The 21,046-nt window shown below is 45.5% G+C and overlaps 1 protein-coding gene across 1 annotated transcript in view; it reads right to left on the reverse strand.

Annotated features, from left to right (window-relative positions):
* Positions 1–21,046, reverse strand: part of LOC119386412 (GATOR complex protein MIOS) — a 727,447-nt gene that overhangs the window by 618,489 nt on the left and 87,912 nt on the right. The window contains exon 3 of the mRNA XM_037653722.2: positions 19,341–19,405. Coding sequence (XP_037509650.1) covers positions 19,341–19,405 — 65 coding nt within the window. The remainder of the gene's footprint in view (positions 1–19,340; positions 19,406–21,046) is intronic.

A 21,046-nucleotide genomic window follows, 5' to 3' on the forward strand; every position in this document is an offset into this window, starting at 1 on the left:
CTTTCCTTGATATGTGTCACATATCTCGGGAGCGCTTGCAATGTATGATGGAGTTGGGAGAGAGTTGACTCGGGAGAGACCGTGGTGGCACTGCAAACAAAACTTTATCGCACACACCACGGCAAACCAAAACAAACGCGCACTCAAAATTTACAATAAAAATCAACAAGTGCAAACATGTTGAGTTAGTGCGCAATCACTAACACTACAAAACATTTGAGCTATGTCTAGCTCCTTCTACTCGAGCGCCTGGCCACTATGGCCTCTCAGTTAGTCGCGCTACACATGGAACGTTCTTACTCCGTTCGTGGAGTCCGCTGACTCAATCCAGTTCCAAACTCGACGCGCTGGCTCGTCGTCGCAACTCCTGTCGACGTCTCAGGGCCGCCGTCGTTGATCAGACGCCTCGCTGATCTTCTTCCTCGCCGATGCCTCGTTCTCCGTCGAGTACACCGGTCTCTCCCGGTTAGGCCTAACTGTCGGCCTCTCCTCCGTGCCACGGGATCCAACTGTCGACGTGGCTCTCCGGTGATTGTCGGTTGGTCGCCGTCGTCTAGCCGAGCTGTGTTAGTGCCGCAGGTGCCACGAGAACTGCGTGATGAGGCTGCCGCAAGCCCGGGACGCCTCGCTCGGTAGACCCCGAGGTCGACGGCCGCCCTCCCGGGGCATGCACAACGCTGCCTCCAGAACTCAGCCCTGCTGTTCCCGTCGCGGACGCGACGCTGGCCTGCACCACCTTGCTCCTCGACGACTCCACCGAACAATGCCTGCTTGTTCCTCTGGGGTTTCGCACCTCAGTTCGGGTCGCGTGGCACGCGCCTTTCGCCGGCCAATGGCTTGCGTCGACGTGGCGGGGGTGCACACCATCGGGTACTTTTCCATTCCCCGCACACCATCAACGCCTTGCGCTGTCCGGCACGCGCCCCGTGCCCCTTTACTCATGACAATATGTGGAATACCTTAGCCACTTCTTTTGTGTAGCTGTCATTATGAACAAACAAGATTTTTGTGTCAACAAAAACGGCACACACTGACACTCAAAACAGTGCTTAGACAAGTTAGTTGATTTCTTTTGTAATGAATTCTTCTGCTCAAGAAGCCTCACATTAACGCACCCGCCTGTTTACCCTATGTATGTACAGCCACATGACAAAGGTATCTGGTACACAACAGTGATTTTACAAGAAACAAACTTAACATGTTTTATTAGGCAGCCTGAGCTTCTTCCCGATGCCTCTATCTTCCTTTGAACTGCGGCTCCCACCTTGCCCACTTTATTAGGAGCAGAAAACAGCACATTAACACCATACCTTGCGCCTACCTTCCGAAACTTGTGGGAAAGAGAATGCACGTAAGGCATTACGGCTACGTTTCGATTACGGTCATCCACATTACTGTGCTGCTCTAGGTTGCGTTTTGACGGTTTCAATGTTCTCATTATTCTACTCACACACTCTACAAGAACCGAGTCTTTGAAACCGGCTTCCCTGCAACGATGCACCTGGGTCTCTAGACTAGTACTCATCTTGTGGGCACAAGAATTCGTTACTGCCACTCCTAGCAGCCAGCGACCATGGCGTTTTTTACAAGTTTGGAGTGACATGACTTGTAGCTCAGCAGTGGCTTCTCGCTGTGCAGCAGTGGCTTCTCGCAGTTAGTGCCAGATCTAAATAACGCAATTTGTGATGCTCCGGAAGTTCATGCGTGAAATTGAGTCCAGACCCATTTTTTCTGAAGATATCAAGAACATATTGCATTGCTTCTGGCCGGAGGGACTTGACAATGACAAGGAAATCATCAACGTACCTAAATATGCGGATACAATTACCAGCAAATTCATCCTCTACTCTCTTGTCAACCTTGCTAAGAAAAATGTTACTCAGCACGGGAGCCACCTTTGCACCTATACCAAACGCCTTTCTTTGGCATAAATGTTTGTCCTTCCAAGACAATGTACATATTGTTTAGGTAGAAAGACGGGAGTTCCAGAAATAACCCTGTCATGATACCGGAACCATCTTGGAAAAGGTGCTCGTCATTGTCATTTTCGATGCATTCCTTAACATACTGCATGAGTGTACCGTGCGGAAGAGAAAAAAAAAACAAATCTTCAACATCAATGCTGAACCCAGAACAGGTTCCTGGGTTGTCATTCAATAGGTACCTAGTGATTTGATTTGAGTTTGGAACAATATACGGATCTGTCACATTTAGTGCAGACAAATGTTCGTTGAGGTACGTGGAAACGACCAGTTGCCACGTGTTATGCTCGGACACAATTGCCCTGAAGGGAACACGAGGTTTGTGTGTTTTGGCCGCAAAGAAGGTCTCAAGTACTGATAGCTCAGAACTTTTCACCTTCTTCACAAGGCCTTCCAAATTCGATTCTAACCACAACGCCACTGCCTTTTGTTTAACTAGGGACGGATTCACTTTGACAGACCGAAAATTCTTCGAGACTGCATCTCGGGCTTTCTCAGCGTAGAGTTTCTCAGGCAAGACAACAAAGAAGCCTTCTTTGTCCAATCGGACTGCGCGTAATCGTTTGTCACATAAATATTCAACAAGGGAATGAAACCGTTTCCTCAGTCCCCCAGACGACCCACTATGAGCAACTATATTGACACAGTCTGAAACACATCCCGACTTTTTATCTTCTGAGACTTTAGTAGACACAACCCAAGCATGGGCAAGTTTCTCAACTGTCTTCATACCTGTTTCTAGACAGAACTTTGGCCCTAAACGCAGTGTCTTTTCCTGTTGAGCATCCACGGTGACGTCTCCTAAGACCAAGAGCTTTGCATTGGCAGGCTGCCGCTTTGCTCCTTTTGGGAGCGAACAGCGAACGTTATTCCACAAGAAATCCGTGGTTTGGTCCGTCGTTCTACACCACTCACGAAACATGCGCTGGTTGGGACGTGTATTCCCGTCACAGCACTTAGTCCGAAGAATATCTTTGAACAGTCTAGCCTGGCGCCACCATTCACTTTGAAGTATCTTGCAGATTCTCTTGGTGTGGCCTTCGGAGGGGCGCACAAATCCGCAGAGGGCTTGTAGTTCCGCAGGGCAGGTTCCGTGTCGGCAGTGCCAAGAGGCAATGCGAGCTCGGCAGATACTCACAGCAATGAGCGGAGACAATACCGCTGGGTTTGACAAGTCGAGGTTGGTACACACAAAAGACGCCCACATACTAGAAATAAACTGAAGACATGCAAATTGGGCGAGTTGGTGAGGTTCCATGGTAAAAATATATTTTTACGATGAAACCTCACCAACTCGCCCAATTTGTCCGTCTTCTTTGGTTTTCATTTCAAAGTTCGTTAAGGCCGGTACATTGACTACCGCTTGCACATCTGTGCAAGTGCAGTCACTCAGCAGCATCAAGTGTTGGCTTCACCTCACGGGTGATGTCCATTTGCTGCACTCGCAGACCGATCAATCAGTATCCTGTAAACTTGCATGTGTCTGCAGAGAGATGCGTCATTTCACCAATGACCAAAGGAAGATGACATTGCATGTTGGCTTTTCAAGACCATTTCTGTTTTATCTTAAGCAAATTAAAGAGGGCCAAATCACCGCCAAGTCCCCATCGTCAACGAATGGGACATGCTGCAACTGAACCACGGTGTAGGAAGGGGAGGCCACACATCGGCTCGGAGGCATAGCGAAGCAGCCGCGTCGAAGAGTTGCTCACATTCATCTTCTTTTCACCAGATTGCACTAGGTGCATGGGGGCCAGTAGAATGTGTGTAAAATTGCTGGGCACCACTTCGCTCTGTTCGCGACGCCACGTGTCATGTTGAAACGTCTTTATTCGTGCTTTGTGAAACTATTCAAACTCTGTGACAGTTTTACTTCATTCTGTGAACTTATGCGAGGTGCTTGGGGCCAGGGAGCGATGGGCAAGAAAAGTGTTTTACCCTACGTTGCATGACAGGGTTCAAGTCGTGTACTAAGAAACTCTCATTGTTTTCCGCGCTGAAAGAAGAACAGCGCCTTCAGGCATGGAGGAATGCCACACCTCGCAAAAATCGGATGTTGCAGCCTACCAACAACCTCTGCGAAAGGCACTCCGAGACACATCTGGTGACAAAAACCTGGGAGGCTCTCTACAGCGATAATGTCTAGGTTCACACACCCCCAGAAAACGTTCCTCCCAAAAGATGAAGTGACTACTATATCTCCAGACTGCCCAAGCTATCTGTCGAAAGACAGAAAGAAACGAAACACCAACACCGTGCTTTTCAAGAAGCAGCGCAAGAAAAGCCTGGAATGCACACCGCTTTCGGTAGGGATTCTGCGGGTACACCCAGTGGTCGGTGGCCTCCGTTCGTGTAGCACCATCTACGAGCGCGTACGTGAACCCAAACAAAATTTAGCCACGCTCGCTTGCCGCGTTGTGTCAACTCTCCTTCCTACACCGTGGACTGAACACATCGCTGACATTTTACGCTCACTGCCTTCTAGAATGATCGCCGTCATCGCTGCCACTGGGCAACGATGACAGCGATCACGACCGCTTAAAGAGGCTTGCACTTTGCCTCCCATACACGCGTCACCTTTCGAACAGCGGCAATTACCATGCTTACGGCCGCGGAGTGATCAAGCAGCGAGCACTCAGCTCGTGAACACAGCAGCCGTCACCATGGCAACAACCAATAGAAAAGCACCTCTCAACGGTGTCGCGCGCTCCGCCAATAGGAGCACCGCATGTATTGCAAGGTTCGTGAGAACACCCTCCAATTTTTTTTGTTGTTTGCGCTTTTTCTATGCGGTGATTGTAAGCGAGAAGGGTGGGAAGGGAAAGGCGGAACTTTGAGCTTTGAAACGACGCCAAGATGGCGGCCCTTGGTGGCAGGGAAGACGAGACACGACACCGTGAATTCAGATTCAGATTCAGATTCCTTTATTTCAGCATTCATCATGAGAACAAATACTAGGACAGGAGCAAAAAGCCGCTATTATAGCGGCTTGACAAAGGCCCCTGCCCCTGCAGAATTTGACAGCAGAGATCGAGTCAACTTTTTCCAGACATCAATTCAGGAGAAAACAAAAAACTGCAGTGCATGAATATACAAATTATCTATTGAAAAACATTAGAGATATAACACTGACAAGCATTTTACAAATGTACAGCAATTCTTGTTTATAATGTACACACCAAGATACACTTCTTATTTCTTACGAACAGTGCACAACTTCTCAGAACAAAATCGCAAACATATGTAACGTGGTGAAACTATGCAGATTTGTGGGCACACAAGAGTATGTAAAACGACTTTCACACACAACAAAACGGAAAGATGTGCCATATCTAAGGAACAAGCCAGGAGGAAAAAAAAAAGAAAAAACCAAATACCGCATACATTACTCACATATAGTAGCACGGCTAAGAAAATACTGCTTCAGCATTCGACGCGAAAGAATATGCAGATTTATATGTTCCCCCTCAAGATTGTTAAGCAATACCGATATCCGGCACGGTAGCCTGTCCTTTCCATGACTGGTTCATGAAAAAGGGACGGCCCAAGTTTCTCGCTCTCGAATGGAATATTTGAGGTGATGTGGTTTGCTGAGATTACAGAGATGAATAAATCCAGTGTGGCCTCGTTTTACACTTTCTTTGTATTTCATTGCAAGGTTAAACTCATAATGGTAATCAAATGGGAGAACATTAAACTGAGAAAATAATGTACTTGTATGGCTGTCATAAGGAACACACGCGACATGGCGCAATGCTTTTTTTTGTAGGAGAAATAACGTCTGAATATTTTTTTGTGACGTTGTTCCCCATACTAAACTACAATAATTAGCATGAGAAATAAATATTGTATTATACAGCAATAGCCGTATCTTTGATGGCAGAACATCTCGAAGCCGACAGAGCGCGCCGCATGCCTTCGCCATACTTGTTGCAACGTGTTCGATGTGTTTGTCCCATAACAAGTGCTGATCAAAGATCAAGTGTTTTCACGTCAGCCGAGACCTTGATTCGTTCTGATCGATCGAATATGTTTAGTTTACGATTTACATGTTTTTTGGATAGGTGCAAAAAGAACCGCTTTTGTTTTTTTGGAATTAATCTGTAAGGAATTTGCTTTACTCTACAAATATAGCGTATCAAGGACGGTGTTAGCCTCTTGTAATAAATGATCAACACTACTTGACTGGAAGAAAAGACTGGTGTCGTCTGCGCATATTATATAGCGTGGTAAGTTACTAATGTTTGCTAAGTCATTTATATAGATGCTGAACAGTATAGGTCCCAATATGCTTCCTTGGGGAACACCGGCTTCCAAATTCAGGGGGTCTGAGTATTCTCCTCAGATGCAAACGCATTGTTTCCTGTGCATTAGGTAGGACCTTAGAAGGTCCAGGGGTAATCCACGGAATCCATAATGGTCAAGTTTTTTTAGTAACGAAATATGGTTGATCCTGTCAAAGGCTTTGGAAAAATCAATAAATACGCCTAATGTTAATTTTTTTTCTTCAAAGCCATTCAGTATTAAGTCCTTTTGTGTTAATAGAGCTAATTCAGTCGATTGGCCCTTACGAAACCCGAATTGATACGGAGATAATAGCTGATACTTTTCACAAAACGACACAACCCTTTTACAAATAATCTTCTCCAAGCCTTTTGAAATGACGGGGAGCACTGACACTGGCCGATAACTTGACATGTCATTTCGGTCGCCTGATTTGAACAGAGCAGTTATCTTTGCCTGTTGCATTTTTGCCGGGAAAACACCAGTAGACAAGCAAATATTGAATACGTGGGTGAAAGCTTGCACTAGGAAGTCTATTGCGAATTTAATTGGCTTAACCTGGAGACCATGAATGTCCCGTGCCTTACTGTTCTTTAAAGATATGAAAGCAGAGTAAACCTCGTCAGGTGTCGTAGGCTCAAAAAATGCTGTGTTTACACTGGGCTCTCCCATAAAATTCAGAGAGTCCATACTGTGAGCACTAATTTCTAAACTTGTAAAGTGTTGATTGAAGCGATTTGCTAATTCTACACCCTTTAGCTGCTTCCCATTCTGTGTAACCTCAAGCTCTTCATTACTTTAATCACGATTTAGGAGTTTATTAAGTGCACGCCAAACTAGATCGCTTTTAGAGTCTGTATCATTAAACAGTTTTTCCATATAAGTCTTTTTTGTATCTCGGAGAAACTTAGTTACAAAATTACGATATTTTTTAAAAGCAGAAAGATCGTTCGGGCTTCTTGAGTGCACAAAGTGGCTGTATAATTCGTTTTTCTTATGAATTAACTTTAGACATTCATTTGTTAACCAGGGCTTGCGTAGTTTTCTTGATGTCTTTACCCTTTTTAGTTGAAAGCAACTAGTGTAAGTATTATTTATTATGCGCATGAGAGTATCGTAAGCAGTGTTAGCATCACTACATTTAAATACGGGTGCCCAGTCGACATCTTGAAGTTTATTTCGAAAGTCATTCATTGTTCTTGGATTTATTTCTTGTATTACGAAAGATTTACATTCGCGTCGTCTAGCTATAAGTGTGTTGTTTCCTTTAGAAAACATGTATATCGGCAAATGATCACCTAAATCGGCAATAATGGTACCAGCATTGATATCCTGCATTGGGCTGTTCGTAATAAATAAGTCGATAAGGGATTCAGTAAGGCATGCGACACGAGTGGGTGCTTCTATTACGTTCGCACAACCAAATGAGTCAAGGAGTAATGTCAGATTCCGGGTAATTGAATTCGATTGCAGTATGTTTATATTGCAGTCACCGCCTATGTTTATCCACAATCTATTTTGGTATGCATAACATAGTAATTGTTCTAAGAAGGCGAAAAAACGTTCACTATTACCATCAGGTGGTCGATACAAAACAGCGAAGACATAGCATACGCATTGTACTGTAAGCGCTTCGTAGTCGGGTGTTGTTTTGCAGAGATTTGCAATCAAGTGACATGAAAGCCTTTCTGACACCATCTGCATGACACCTCCACCACGACGGTTTGGTCTATTTAGAAAGAAGTTCTGCTATCCAGGCAAGGAAATAACATCATCTGAATTATACCATGTCTCACTTATCATTATAATATCAAACCTGAATGTAAAGTCATTAAGAAGTGCTTCTATCTGGTCGTGTTTATTACGGGCAGACTGAGCATTGAAATGCAAAAAGGTAAGAGAGTCAGCACAGCTAGGATGAGCAAGTTTGCATGGTGCGATCATCAGCAAACAAGAGACAAAATATGCTGTTTGTTGCTAATAATCACTAGCACATTTTAGATAGGTCTGCTTCGCATGTGATCTTAACAACACCTGACTCTTCTGTTTTTCGTGCGAACAATTTTCCGTCCCTGACCCATACAAAGCGCCATTTCATTTCCTTCTTTTTTGCAACTGTCATACCAAGCAGTTGCTTTTGTTGAGGGCACAAGTGCTCGTTCACGAAGACGGACTGCTTGGAAGAAACTGCTTGTGCCGTTTTAGTGCGATTTTGGGCTTCTTTATCACTGACCTCACTTACAAAATTATTTTTTTCGGGCACTTAGAGTGCGTTTTCAGCGTAATCGTTTAGATAGTGTGTAAATAAGAGACAGATTTTTAAAAATAACAGTCCTTGTCAGCCGTGTTCGTACTCCACTCTGGGAGTTCTTCCGGTTGATTTCTTTTGAGATGTGGTGTAACCTGATTTTTATGTATAGGTTGGCAATCTTCTTCGACAAATTATAAATGTGGTTGTCGAGTGGATCGCAGTCCAACAAATGAGGCTCGAGCTGAGCAAATAATGCTTGTTCAAAAACCACTGTCAATACATCTACCATTATGCGCTGACTGTTTGCATGCAACGATTTTAAGTCCTTACATTGAATCTGTAGAGCACGAAGCTCTTTCTCTACAATGTGACAAATCTTCAGCACATCCTTCGACGGCGCCACAAGGCCGCCGTTGGTTTTTACAGCTGTGAGTGCTGGCAGCTCATTGGACAGCAGCGCAGCGCAGCATTGATCGCAGGATGTGCAAGCATACACTTTTCGTGCCACAAAACCTGCTATATATGGCACTACTGCGCCTACAACAGATGAAAGGCTTTTCGGGCAATCCACCCGATGGGTGTGATCGGTATCGTCGTCCAATGGCTGCAGCAAAGACCATCTTCTTAATGAAGCGAAAGATGTTGGTGACTCAACGAGGTTTACATCACCTGAGGGGCAGAGAACAGTCACAATATCGCGAGAGCAGTTTCCAGCCTCTGACGATGCAACTTCTGTCCTAATAAGAAGGCGCTTGTAAGAAGCTGTAAATTGGCATGCAGTAGGGTTGTTGTTATAACCCCCCTTTCCTCTTACGCAACCAAAAAATGTTTCCAGGTGGTCTTGAGACATTTTGTGGGTGAGCAAGTACTGCATCTTTCCTGTTGCCACAAGTCTATCAAAAAGTGCTGTGACACTGTGCATGCAGATAAGGAGCCCCACAAAGCCGGTTTTCTTGAGGCCCTCAATCAGCGGTCTTCCATTCGCATCCTTCAGCCCAGTTACATACAATTTAACCTTTTCAAAAAAAGACCTCATTGAGGCTTCATTTGCCTTTCTCATGGGCGCTTTATACGATCTGCCAAAGGGATTTCTTGAATTCAAGACATCAAAAAGGCGGTCAAAAATCCTTATGAATTCAGCTGTGGCATGTGCACCTTTAAATTGCGGAAGCTTTAAAGTGAATTCGCAGAAGTCGAGTGCGTCTGCCACAGACGAGCTGAGTGTCTGAACAGCAAAACGAACTTTCATCTTTTGCTTTGCCCACTGGATATGAGCCCTTGTCAGCCTGTTCCCGAGGTGCAGTCCCTCATCCCGCTGCAACGTCTCTAATGCTTCAATAAAGGACCACCTGACTTCTGATCCATTCACGTCGACTAGGTGGCCGACAGATCCTAGGCAGTTCCGGATAAGCTTTATCATATGACATGCATCAAGAATGACGAATACCTTGTTTGAACATTCTGTTTCGTCAGTTGTGAAGTTCAAGCTAGTGCTAAACGTAGGTGATGTATACTTAAGATCAGCACCGAGACACTTAGCCATTGTAAAGTTTGAGGCGGCACCATCAAATGTCAGCGATGCTACTTCAACACCTATTGATGTGAGTTTCGACAGGCATTCTTGCGTTAATGCCGCTCTTTCAGCTCCAGAAAGAGAGTTAATAAAGAAATACCCTAGAGGTATCTTTAGCCTCATATTCATGCCGACCAGCATAAAAACGCAGACATTAGTCGCTTCGGGCAGGCTATCATCAGACATTTCTGTACCAAGATCGATATAGCCGACTACTTTTTTACCAACAAGCTGAACATGTTTTTTGATCGCCATGTCATCCATCATGACTGCTGCAATCAAGGGCTTGTCCTGGCTTCTGGCTATATTCCTAAGAAAATCAAAGGCCTCAGAGGTAAAACCCGGATCACCGTTCACAGATTTGTACCATTCGCGCAACGTACGTTGCGAAGGCAAAGCATTATTAAATTTAGACCGTACATACTCGTACGCTGCAGTGGAGTAGTAGTGCAGTGTGAGTGCGAATGCACGTAGCTCTTGTTCGTTTTTTCATGAGCTCGGGTAAGAAGCTGCTGAATTTCAGGAGAAAAGGAAGCTTCAAAAACCTCAAGGCCCTTTTCTGACAGCAGATTTTTCTCCTTCAGCTCCTTCACCAAATTTTCTGACGCATCACACCGCTTGCTTAGTCTTCTTTTGGACTGCTGCAGGGTCTTAACTTTTTTCTTCAGTTGGAGTACCTCTTCTGCTGACTTTTCTACCTTTTGTCGGTACCACTCTTTCGTTGGCGAAGAAGGCTCAGAGGGCATTTCAACAACTGGTTCAGCACTGACGGCAGGTGACAGCGCACTTCGGCACTTAGGAGCGTCTCGCTTTCTTTTTGACTGCACGAAAAAAAACACCGACAAATAAATAAAATTGCAGGTGTTTTAAAGAAAGTGTTTAATGTCCCATGCTTAAGATATGTATCCCCACACGTACAGACCATGATCCCAATCATAGCACAGAATTAATTGCATGAACTTTTGACGCGTATGGAATTTTAGGCAGCAAGGAACAGCAACGACAGCGTGACATGAAAAGGTTAGTCATGATTACACCTTAATTAAATTACGCTGAGTTCACATAACCTTGGCTACACAGGAACAGAAAGTTGTTGCTCATGCGATATGTGACTGGGAACAAACAATACAGGTCAGTTTGAGGAATTGTTTTTGTGGTTTTGGTGTGCAAATTTCGAGTGGCCATTTATATGCACGCATATGAAGAGTCAGTTAACGTCTGACAAGCAAGTGACGCGTTCGCTATTTCAAACGGCGGTAGGATTTTAGAAAGATATGAAAGAAGTGAGAAACTGCCTCCACGCATGCGTAACTTCATGAGCTGTTTAGAGTGGCAACGATAATACAAACGTTCAAACATTTCTTGTGGTACTCACTGGTTTCTGCAGATGCGCGGGAAACGCTGAAAAAACTGTGGGAATGCTACCCTGTCGAAGCCTTGTAGTTTGGCCCGTCCTATCGAAGCAACCAGCTTCAAAATGCTCCGAGCAAAGAACGTCCGCATCCTTAGGCGTCCAGCCGTCTCGGCGAACAGCGCGCTGCCATGCGTCACGCAGCGTCTTGTCTTTAGGGAAACTGTGACACAAGGAAAAAAACTTGCTTCAACCCATATTCGCCAGCTAAATAGGTAATTAATGAGACCTTTAGGTTGGAAACGCACTTGTCGAGTGAGAGTGCGCTGCAGCAGACGAGAAACTGAAGGATCTTTGATGCATACTTACACATGAAAAGTGATTCCTGGCTTTTTCTTCACACGATTCGTGCAGCCGAAGGCAGCGCATGAGCTCACCATCGCGTCCAGGAGCGTTTGACATGGGTCTAAACATCTGCAACACTCACTTGTCGCCAGAGAAGAGGAGAAATTCGCCATCTGTGGAACTTCCGCGCGGGCCCAAGCGACCACCCACACATTTTCTGCCCGGAGCAATATGGCGGTCGTCGGCTTCAGCGGCGGCGCGCCGGCTCCACTCCAGAAGTTTTTTTTAAACCTCCTTGGCATACGTCTTAGGGGCAGTGCTGTCTCATGTGGTTGATGGTCATGAAAAACCTGTTGCCTTTGCGTCTCGATCAATGACCCCAACTGAGCGCAATTATGCGCAAATCGAGAAAGAGGGACTTGCCATTATTTTTGGAATCAAGAAATTTCACAAGTACTTGTATGGTCGCAAGTTCGAAATTTTCATGGATCACCAGCCACTGACTGCTCTTTTTGACCCAAAGCGTCCGCAAGCTCTGTGGCTGCTACGCGAGTGCACCGTTGGTTACACGTACTCTCAAATTACCGTTACCAGGTCACGTATAAGGCAGGACGTACGACTGGCAAGGCTGATGGTTTTTCGAGGCTCCCCCTGCCTGAAACTACTGAAGAGTCTAAAAGCATCTTTTATTTTGCACCAATACAAGACCTTCCTGTCACAGTTAAAGAGGTTGAGCTACAGACAGCCAGAGATGAAGTCCTCCTCGTTGTACGTGAATTCACATGGAGCGGTTGGCCAAACAAAGTTTCTGACGAGCTAAAGCCGTACTTTGTAAGGAGGTTAGAGATGAGTGTGCACATGGGTTGTTTAGTGTGGAATAACAGAGTTGTGATTCCCCCTTCACTTCGAAGTGACGTTCTTGGATTGCTGCACGAACAGCACATCGGTGTCACTAAGATGAAGGCAATCGCTAGATGAATGGTACGGTGGCCTGCTATTGATCGCAGTATTGAGGAAATCACTAGAAAGTGTGATATTTGCCAGAGTGTTGCTTCGTTCGGTCAGCCCACTCCAGTGCAACCGTGGAGATGGTGTGAGAATGCGTGGGAGAGAGTACACTTGGATTTTGCAGAGAAAAATGGCAAATCATTTCTCCTTGCTGAGGACTCCCATTCGAAGTGGCTAGAGGTAAAAATCATGAACTCCACAACAGCGCAAAAGACAATCGAAGTAGTGAGATCTATGTTTGCTGCATATGGATTGCCACACGAAATTGTGACGGACAATGGCCCTCAGTTCAGAGCTCAAGAATTTGAGGACTTTCTAAAAGCAAACGGTGTGAAACACACGCTAACTCCTCCTTACCACCCACAATCAAATGACGCGGCAGAAAGAGCAGTACAAACGCTGAAGAAGTCTCTTCTGCTGCAGGGAGTAAGTGACCAAAAGAAAAACCAGCAAACAACACTACAACAAGTGGATAACTTCGTGTTTGGGTACAGAACCACTCCCCATACATTCACAGGGCAAACGCCAGCTGAATTGCTCTTGAGAAGGAAACTGCACACGCGGCTCTCAATGCTAAAACTAGACCTTGCACGAAAAATGAACGAAAAAACAACGCACATAAAGGAGACAAACACCGAGGTCGTTCAAGACAGTTTGAAAAAGGGGATCTTGTTTACGTAAGAAGCGGTCGACCGTTAAGTGGCTTCCCGGAAAGATAGTCAACAGAAGGTCGGCCATGACATACCCAGTGTTTGTTTCGGGGCAAGTAAGATTCTGCCACATAGACCATTTGCGCCATTTGCGCAGCCGCAGCGCGCCAGGCGATGTCCCATTTCACGGGGACGATATAAGCTGCCCACAGACGGGTAATGGAAACGAAGCGCAGACTGTCGGCACGGCGCCGTCAGCTCCAGGCTTGACGCCATTGCATTCAGACGCGGAGCCCTCGGGATCACCCCCCAACACAGACAGTGGAAACGGGAACGTTCTCAGGCGTAGTACGCGCACAAGACGTTTTCCTGAACATCTGAATTACGACACCTTTAGTACTAGGGGGGAAGGAAGATGTTGGGAACTAAAAAGCCACACACATATAAGACACAGCAAAGTGTGCGTGTTTAACAACGTGAGTGTGTATAGTGAGAGACCACATGGCCTCTCCGTGTTTACATCTGTGCGCGGCTGTGAATTATGTACTATTGCAGCCGCCGTGAACTAAAGACATGTAGAGTCACGTTTCCCCGGCACGCCGCTCTCGCCATGTATTGTAAACAAGAGAGCTACGGAACGGCCCTCCTCCTCCTCGAGGACCCCGTCTCCATTGGGACAGTCTGCTCGAGGCTCTGTAACTACGAGCAGCTCAATAAAGTTTCTCTTCCGCCCTCTGATCCTGCGTTCTTGATATACAACACTGAGCCCCATTGCAACCTTTTTTTTTTTCAAAAGGGGCAAGGGCTACACTCTTCTGCTTTATAGTTTTTTTCTTTCCAGGCGGCGATTAACAACAGCGCCACGCGCCACCACTGGATGATGTCAAATCTAACCCCCTTAAGGCTAACATGCCAAGGATGACAAGGCGCCTTTGTCAAAGACAGGTGCTCTTATCGAAACGCCAGCCAGCCTGTCTGAGGCGCTTTCTCCTGTTCGCTCTACCTATCCAAACTATCAATTCAGAATTTTATTAAAACTACAAATACATATAGGGTGACATTATCATGTGCTAAAACCAAGTCGTGAGTCAACAAAGACCATCTCAATGATGCGCTACCATAAAGTCTGATTCTGCAGCAAGTAGCATCACCGAGGGTGTTGCGACACGACTCATCCGCTTTGTTAACCATTTGAGGGTCGATTTTTTTTATTGCCGATTTAAATTCTTCAGGTGAATCAATTTTACAAAAAATTTTCGTAACTTTTTAGGGTGACCATCAAGTGACAATAAAATCATTTGTGTTGTTACATACACATGGTCTATTTATGAGTAAAAGTAATTTAAATTCTAAAAAAAGTTTACAGGACTGTTGAAAAATGATGCATTGCAATAAACATAGTTCACAGGCATACAAAAACAAGTGCACGAAGTGGCGTCAAATGGAAACACATACGCAGGGAGAAAAGTCACCTTTGATTCAGTCAGTACTGCACACGCATTTGAGAAGTTGCCCCTTCATCAACATCTGACATACAAGCGACGACGTACATGTACGTCATTGACCCTGAAGGGCTAATGAAGTGAGCTTCAATTTCACATGCTACCCTATCATTGAACCTTGATAGCACTTTGAAGTCAGCAAACAGAACATTTTAAAAGGACAGATAATTAGGTTGCGCGAAAAAACACGGACAAAGAGGAGTACACAGGACGGGCGTCATGATGGAAAATACTTTGTCCAAAAAAAGGGATTTGTATAGGGGCTTTGGTCGCACCGGTGCTCAGCGACATTTTTCTAGCCTCTGTTGATCATACACTTGCTGCTTCTTTTTCTTCGCCAGGAGTGGTGCGTGTACTCAGATATGTAGACGATTATTTAGTGTTCGTTACCGCCCACAATGATGCTGTTTTTAATAGCAAGGTTTCAGCCCTTGTTGACAACTTTTTTTAGGCTTACAAGTCTTACATTCACACACAAGAAGCCAGTTAATGGTAGTCTACAATTCCTTGATTTGCGTCTATTTTTTACTCATAACCACGTCTGTTGGATGTACACACCAAGAACTACCAAGGCGTTGCTGTCATATGAAAGTGCACATTCTAAGCTCACAAAAAGAGCAATCGTGTCCTTATGCTGTCGTTCGGCATTGGAAAAATCATGCCACCATAAGGTCAAAGAAAGCCTTGCACTCCAGGAGGGACGCATGCTCAGTGCTGGCTATCCATCAAATGTGATCTTAAGCTCCTGTGAACGACTGCTTCAGAGCATGAAAAGTACTGAAAATGAGCCAGCTTGTGACGGAAAGAAAACCAGTGCATGTAATGCCCTACATGCATCGCGTGTCACATAATGTGAAAAAAGTTGCCAATCGCGGGGTTAGAACGGTTTTTTCGGCTCCGTGCAAGTTGGCGAAAGTGTGTGCAATGATGCACAAAATTAGGCGCATGCCCTGTGGTAAGCGCCACGTTGATCCCTCAGTTGAGTGTGTAACAGGTGCGGTTTACAAAGTACCCCTGTCTTGTGGCCTTTTTTACATAGGACAGACAGGGCGCTGCTTTAATGAAAGGCTGAGGAAGCACAGACTAGCCGTTCGTTCCCACACGGGTGGCCTCCTGGATTTGCACTGTAGGCGGTGCGGATGTTCGCCGAACTTAAGGGATGCACTAATACTGTACCAGTCTAACGACAAAATGCAAAGGGAAGTAATGAAAGCCTTTTTCATTGCTAGAAGTGACAACTGCGTAAGCATGCCTTCGCTGACTTTGCTTCCTAAGGAGCTGCAATTTTGAGATGGTTTTGTGTAATCAAACCTAGTCGTTATGATGCACAGTGCATTTTTCTAGCTTGCAGTCTGTGCACATTCCTTTGTTGATAATTGTTTGATTTCTTTTCACTATCATGTTTGTCTGGCATTTTCACTGCGGTTTTATACGTACCGTACCTTTTACAGCGAAAGCTGTTATGAGATCATTTCACCGGCTGTTTTTGGCACCGTAGTTGTCCGCCGCCGCCGGTGTCCGTAACCACTATCGCTCGAAATAAGAAAAAAAAACGAAAGAAAAAATTTCCAGGATGGTACGGGGTTCGAACCTGGGCCCTCTGCGTGGGAGCCCAGTGTTGTACCTCAGAGCCATGCCGGTGCTTGGAACTGCCTAGCAAGAAGACGCTATAGAGGCTTCATGTCCAGAAGGAACCATATTAACATATGTAATTTAGTGTGGTAGAAGAGTGAAATAACAACCACGCCCCACACAACGCGAATTCTGTAACCAGGCTTCACACAATGCGAATTGAGCAACGAGTGGGCTGTTGTATGCTTCCAACCCATTACATGGGGCTCTGAAATAATTCTTCATCGTCATCAGGCACAACCCCAACAAAGTGCGCATAATGCCTTACATGTTTTAGCGGGTACCATGGCTCTCCGTTGAATGACGAAAAAGGGTATAGTGGCTGTTTCCCTATCACACACAAATTATGATGAGGTATAGCGTAGTGGGTTCCTCGCAAGTGTACTTGCATTGGTTGCCAAGGAAGCCCATAAGCCCATCATCTATTTCCTCAGGGTCTCGATAAAGTTCTTCCCTCCTCTCTCTGTCTCTCTTTCTCACGTCAACGTATGTTACATTGCATGGTGGGAGAGTGAAATAGCGACCGGGCATCACATAATGCGAATTACGTAACTGGCGAGCCGTTTAAAGCTTCCAACCCATTACAAGGGCTGAGCCACAATTCTTCATCTTCATCAATCGTCACGTAAACAAAGTGCACATAATGCCTTACATATGTGTAGCTGGAACTTCGCTTCTGCGCACAATGATGAATAATGGCGTTGTAGGTGCTTCCCAACTTCACAAATATTGTGATTTATAGCGTAGTGGATACCTTGCTAGCGTACTTGTATGAGTAACCCCAAGAGAGTTTACAACGGGCTCTAGAAATGCCGCTCTTCCAGCTTTCGCTGTGACTGTGCTGCGCTTTCCGCGCAGGCCTGGCGTTTTTTTTTGTTGATTCTTTTGTTGTGATATATGAGCACGTGTCAGACTGATGTCTATTCAATTTGGGCGGCTTTGGCCTTCCGTTTCAAAGTTGAAGTTTTGCGCCCGTCCTGTGTACTCCTCTTCATCCGTGTTTTTTCGCGCAACCTGATTATGTGTTCAAGATTGCAACAACTAGCCCAACTGAAAGCTTTATTGTAAAAGGACAGACTGGTGGGCTAGTTGGTAGTCCATAACTCTGAACAGCAGCACAAAAAATCACACAGACGATGACAGAGCAAGACGGGACACAGCGCTAAACTAAGAACTCGGTGTTGATTGCAGGTGATCGCACATATATGCACATGACACCGCGCGAAAGGAAAAAGAAGGGGGGGCGAAGGAACGCACAAGGCAATCAACCAAGCATATCACACAAGTGGCTGACGCGACCAAAATAGCATTTCCTTTTCTGATAGACGGATTGAAGGGCAACTTACCGCATCTCTATGTTTTATCTCTGCCGCTTCAATTATTTCCCGCGATAGTTGGTCCGAATTTCTAGCTAATGAATGCGCACAGTTGAGTAGTGGCTTGCAACCGCAACGCGCACAACGAGGTGGCCTGACAAGGCGAGATTCCCCACATTGTACCTATGTTCCCGCAGACGATCATTGATGCATCTGCCTGTCTGGCCCACATACTCTTTGCCGCACATGAGCGGAATAGAATGTACTACTCTTTCTACAAAGGAGACAAATTGCTGAAACTACAAATACATACAGGGTTACATTATCAAGTGCTAAAAGCAAGTCAACAAAGACCATCTCACTGATGCGCTACCATAAAGTCTGATTCTGCAGCAAATAGCATCACCGAGGGTGTTGCGACACGACTCGCAGAACATGGCTACCCTTTCGGCAAAGCCTTAGAATCTATAAAAGCGTGTTATTATTACATTGCCCAGTTTGTCCTACATAATGCTTTCCGCATGAAAGCGGAATGTCACGTGCTCCGCTTTGCGGAAAGCAGAACGTCACGCATTCAACCGTTTTGGCCCAGTGCTTGACCTTACGACCATTCTTGACTTGCTCCTCACGTTAGGCCTTCTTGCCCAATCTGTAGCCAGCCAAAATTAAGACACTGCATGCATCGTGTGGGTACGGGATGCTGGCAACAGGCAAATCCTTCCAGCGCCCAACAAGCCTCTACCTTTATGTCCTGCAGAACTGTCTCCCCCAGCCTGGCCAAATGGCTCTGAGGAGATGTAGGGAGCCTATCCAGTGGCCTCCTGAGGCTTTCATCCATCTTGTGCAGACATGATTTCTTTAGTTCAAACATGACACATAAACAGCATGTGTCATACAGATTAAAAGTTGAGGATAGGCTTCACACTTCTCGGTGGGTACCTCAAGAAGGTATGACATTCACTGAAATGCAATGTCAAGTTCTAAAATTAAAATTCGTTAGGACCCCCGCAAATCAACAGTTCTGTTAGAATTCACCAACACCAGGTAATCACCAATGTACTGAAAGAGTTTCATGACAATATCATCTGAGGCTACTTCCAGGTGTCTGTCAACCGCACTTAAGAAAATTTCACTAAGAACAGGTGCAACCCCGGAACTTATACAAACCTTTGGGTATAGTACATGTACATCCTACAATTTTTTATGATAAATTGTCTGTTCTCAAGCTGTCATCAACACGTGCGTTTCTTGCCTCCCCTGAACCAAGCTCCAGACAAGCCAAATAAAAAAAGCCCTTTGCAAGCTCTTGGTATGGCATGTTCAAATAATACTGTAGAGCATATAAATGGGGCCAGTGTTTGTTTGTGAGCCTCGCTTGCATCCTTGTTTATATGCGCTACAATATTATCCAACCAGGCCTCATGTAAAAGAGGAATGACCACTTACTGGTTTCCTTGCTAGAAGTGTCTGGAACCTGGAAGAGACGGATGTCTGTTCCCACAAGAAGGAACCTGCACAGGGCATACATCACACTGCTACAGAAAGCAATTCTTCTGCTAAGATATATACAAATCACACCTGCCACATCTCTCTTGAATGGTGCACACCACCAGTGCAATCAACCATACACTCGCAACTGCTCTGATTATTAGCTGCCATGTTTTTGTTACTGAACACTTAGTACAGGCACTGTGCCACAGAACTTTTCATGTGTTTATCATTATTACTGGGTGATTTAAGGTAAGATGAAGAAGCAAAACACTGCGTGTTGACCTTTCAATTTTTCTGTGTTGTCCGATAACCAGGAATGGGTGAATTCCAATGGCGGATTCAGAGAGGCCAACGAACTCTGCGCCGGAGAACTCCCCTCCCGCAGAGAGCAACCTAAGAAAATCTGCCAATGGAACACAAGCGCCCTCGCCAGAGCAAATGGTAGGGGGCGCTAGCGCACATCTGCTTCGCAAGTGCCCAGCATTCCTCGCGTTTCACACCGTTTTCGCCTTCACGGGCGCGAACGGAGAGAACGAGAGCTGTCGGACAGCGCATCGCACACGCGATACGCCACGCTCTGCGCACGCGCGGGGAGCTTGCGACTTCCGGTCGAATCCGCCGCTTTTTGCGGAGTAGAGAGAGCTGCTCCGTGGAGTGAATCTGGCACTGGAGCTGCTCCAGATCTGCCAATGAAACATACAGGGAGCACTCTCAATCCACCAATGGAACAGACTTGCTCCGAATGGAGCAGAAAAACTGCTACCGGAAGTGCTTCGAATCTGCCAATGGAATTCACCATTATTTCATTTTGCCAAGGAAGTCTTGTATATAGTCAAAAAATTTTAAATTGAGGGCTGCAGAGGTGAAGAGTCTGTTCGTGCTGCAGCCAACCCTAAAGGGGCCCACAGAATGACAGTACTAAAGAACCCTTTAGTGCTGTCTCCTGCCTCTAATCTGTCAAGCATAAGCAGATTCAACCATCTGCAATGCGTATCTGCATCATCGTAGCAGTTGCCTCAAAAAAGCAAGCATAAACAAAAATGAACACACAAGAAAGCGGAAGGAATGGGATGACAATTTCCATGACTCAGTGATGCTATCGAGGACTTCTGATTTGGAGCAATTTTTGGAGCAGCAAAATTTCCATTTTGGAGCACTTTGGAGCAGGAAAAATTTTCATCTTGGAGCACTTTGGAGCAGATAATTTTGCATCTGGGAGCACTCTGGAGCAGCAAATTTTACATCCTGGAGAGCACTACAGAAGCATATTGCATTAACATTTAAGCACCTGAAAATTATTATGGGGCTCTTATGAAGACTAGAAATATTTGGAATCATTGCAATTCTCACGAAAAAAAATCATCTCAGGAGAACTCCATACTTCACTCGCTAATGAAAAAATAGAGAGAGAGAAATAGATTAAAAGGAAGAGGCAGGGAGGTTAACCTGGTGCGAGTGACCGGTTTGCTACCCTGCACAGGGGTGGGGATATAGGGGTCGGAGAGAGGACAGAGAGAGAGGGAGATAAAATAAAAACAAAGCAAAAAATGCACACATACACACACATGCAGGACGTCCTATCGGAGCCGTTGCGATAGACCGGTTGAATGCAGAAAGCGCATTAGCGCCTGCACAGCCTTCTTCTGTGACGTTAAGTCCTG

This window comes from Rhipicephalus sanguineus, chromosome 3 (assembly GCF_013339695.2).
Source record: "Rhipicephalus sanguineus isolate Rsan-2018 chromosome 3, BIME_Rsan_1.4, whole genome shotgun sequence".
In the NCBI taxonomy this organism is placed as follows: domain Eukaryota; kingdom Metazoa; phylum Arthropoda; class Arachnida; order Ixodida; family Ixodidae; genus Rhipicephalus; species Rhipicephalus sanguineus.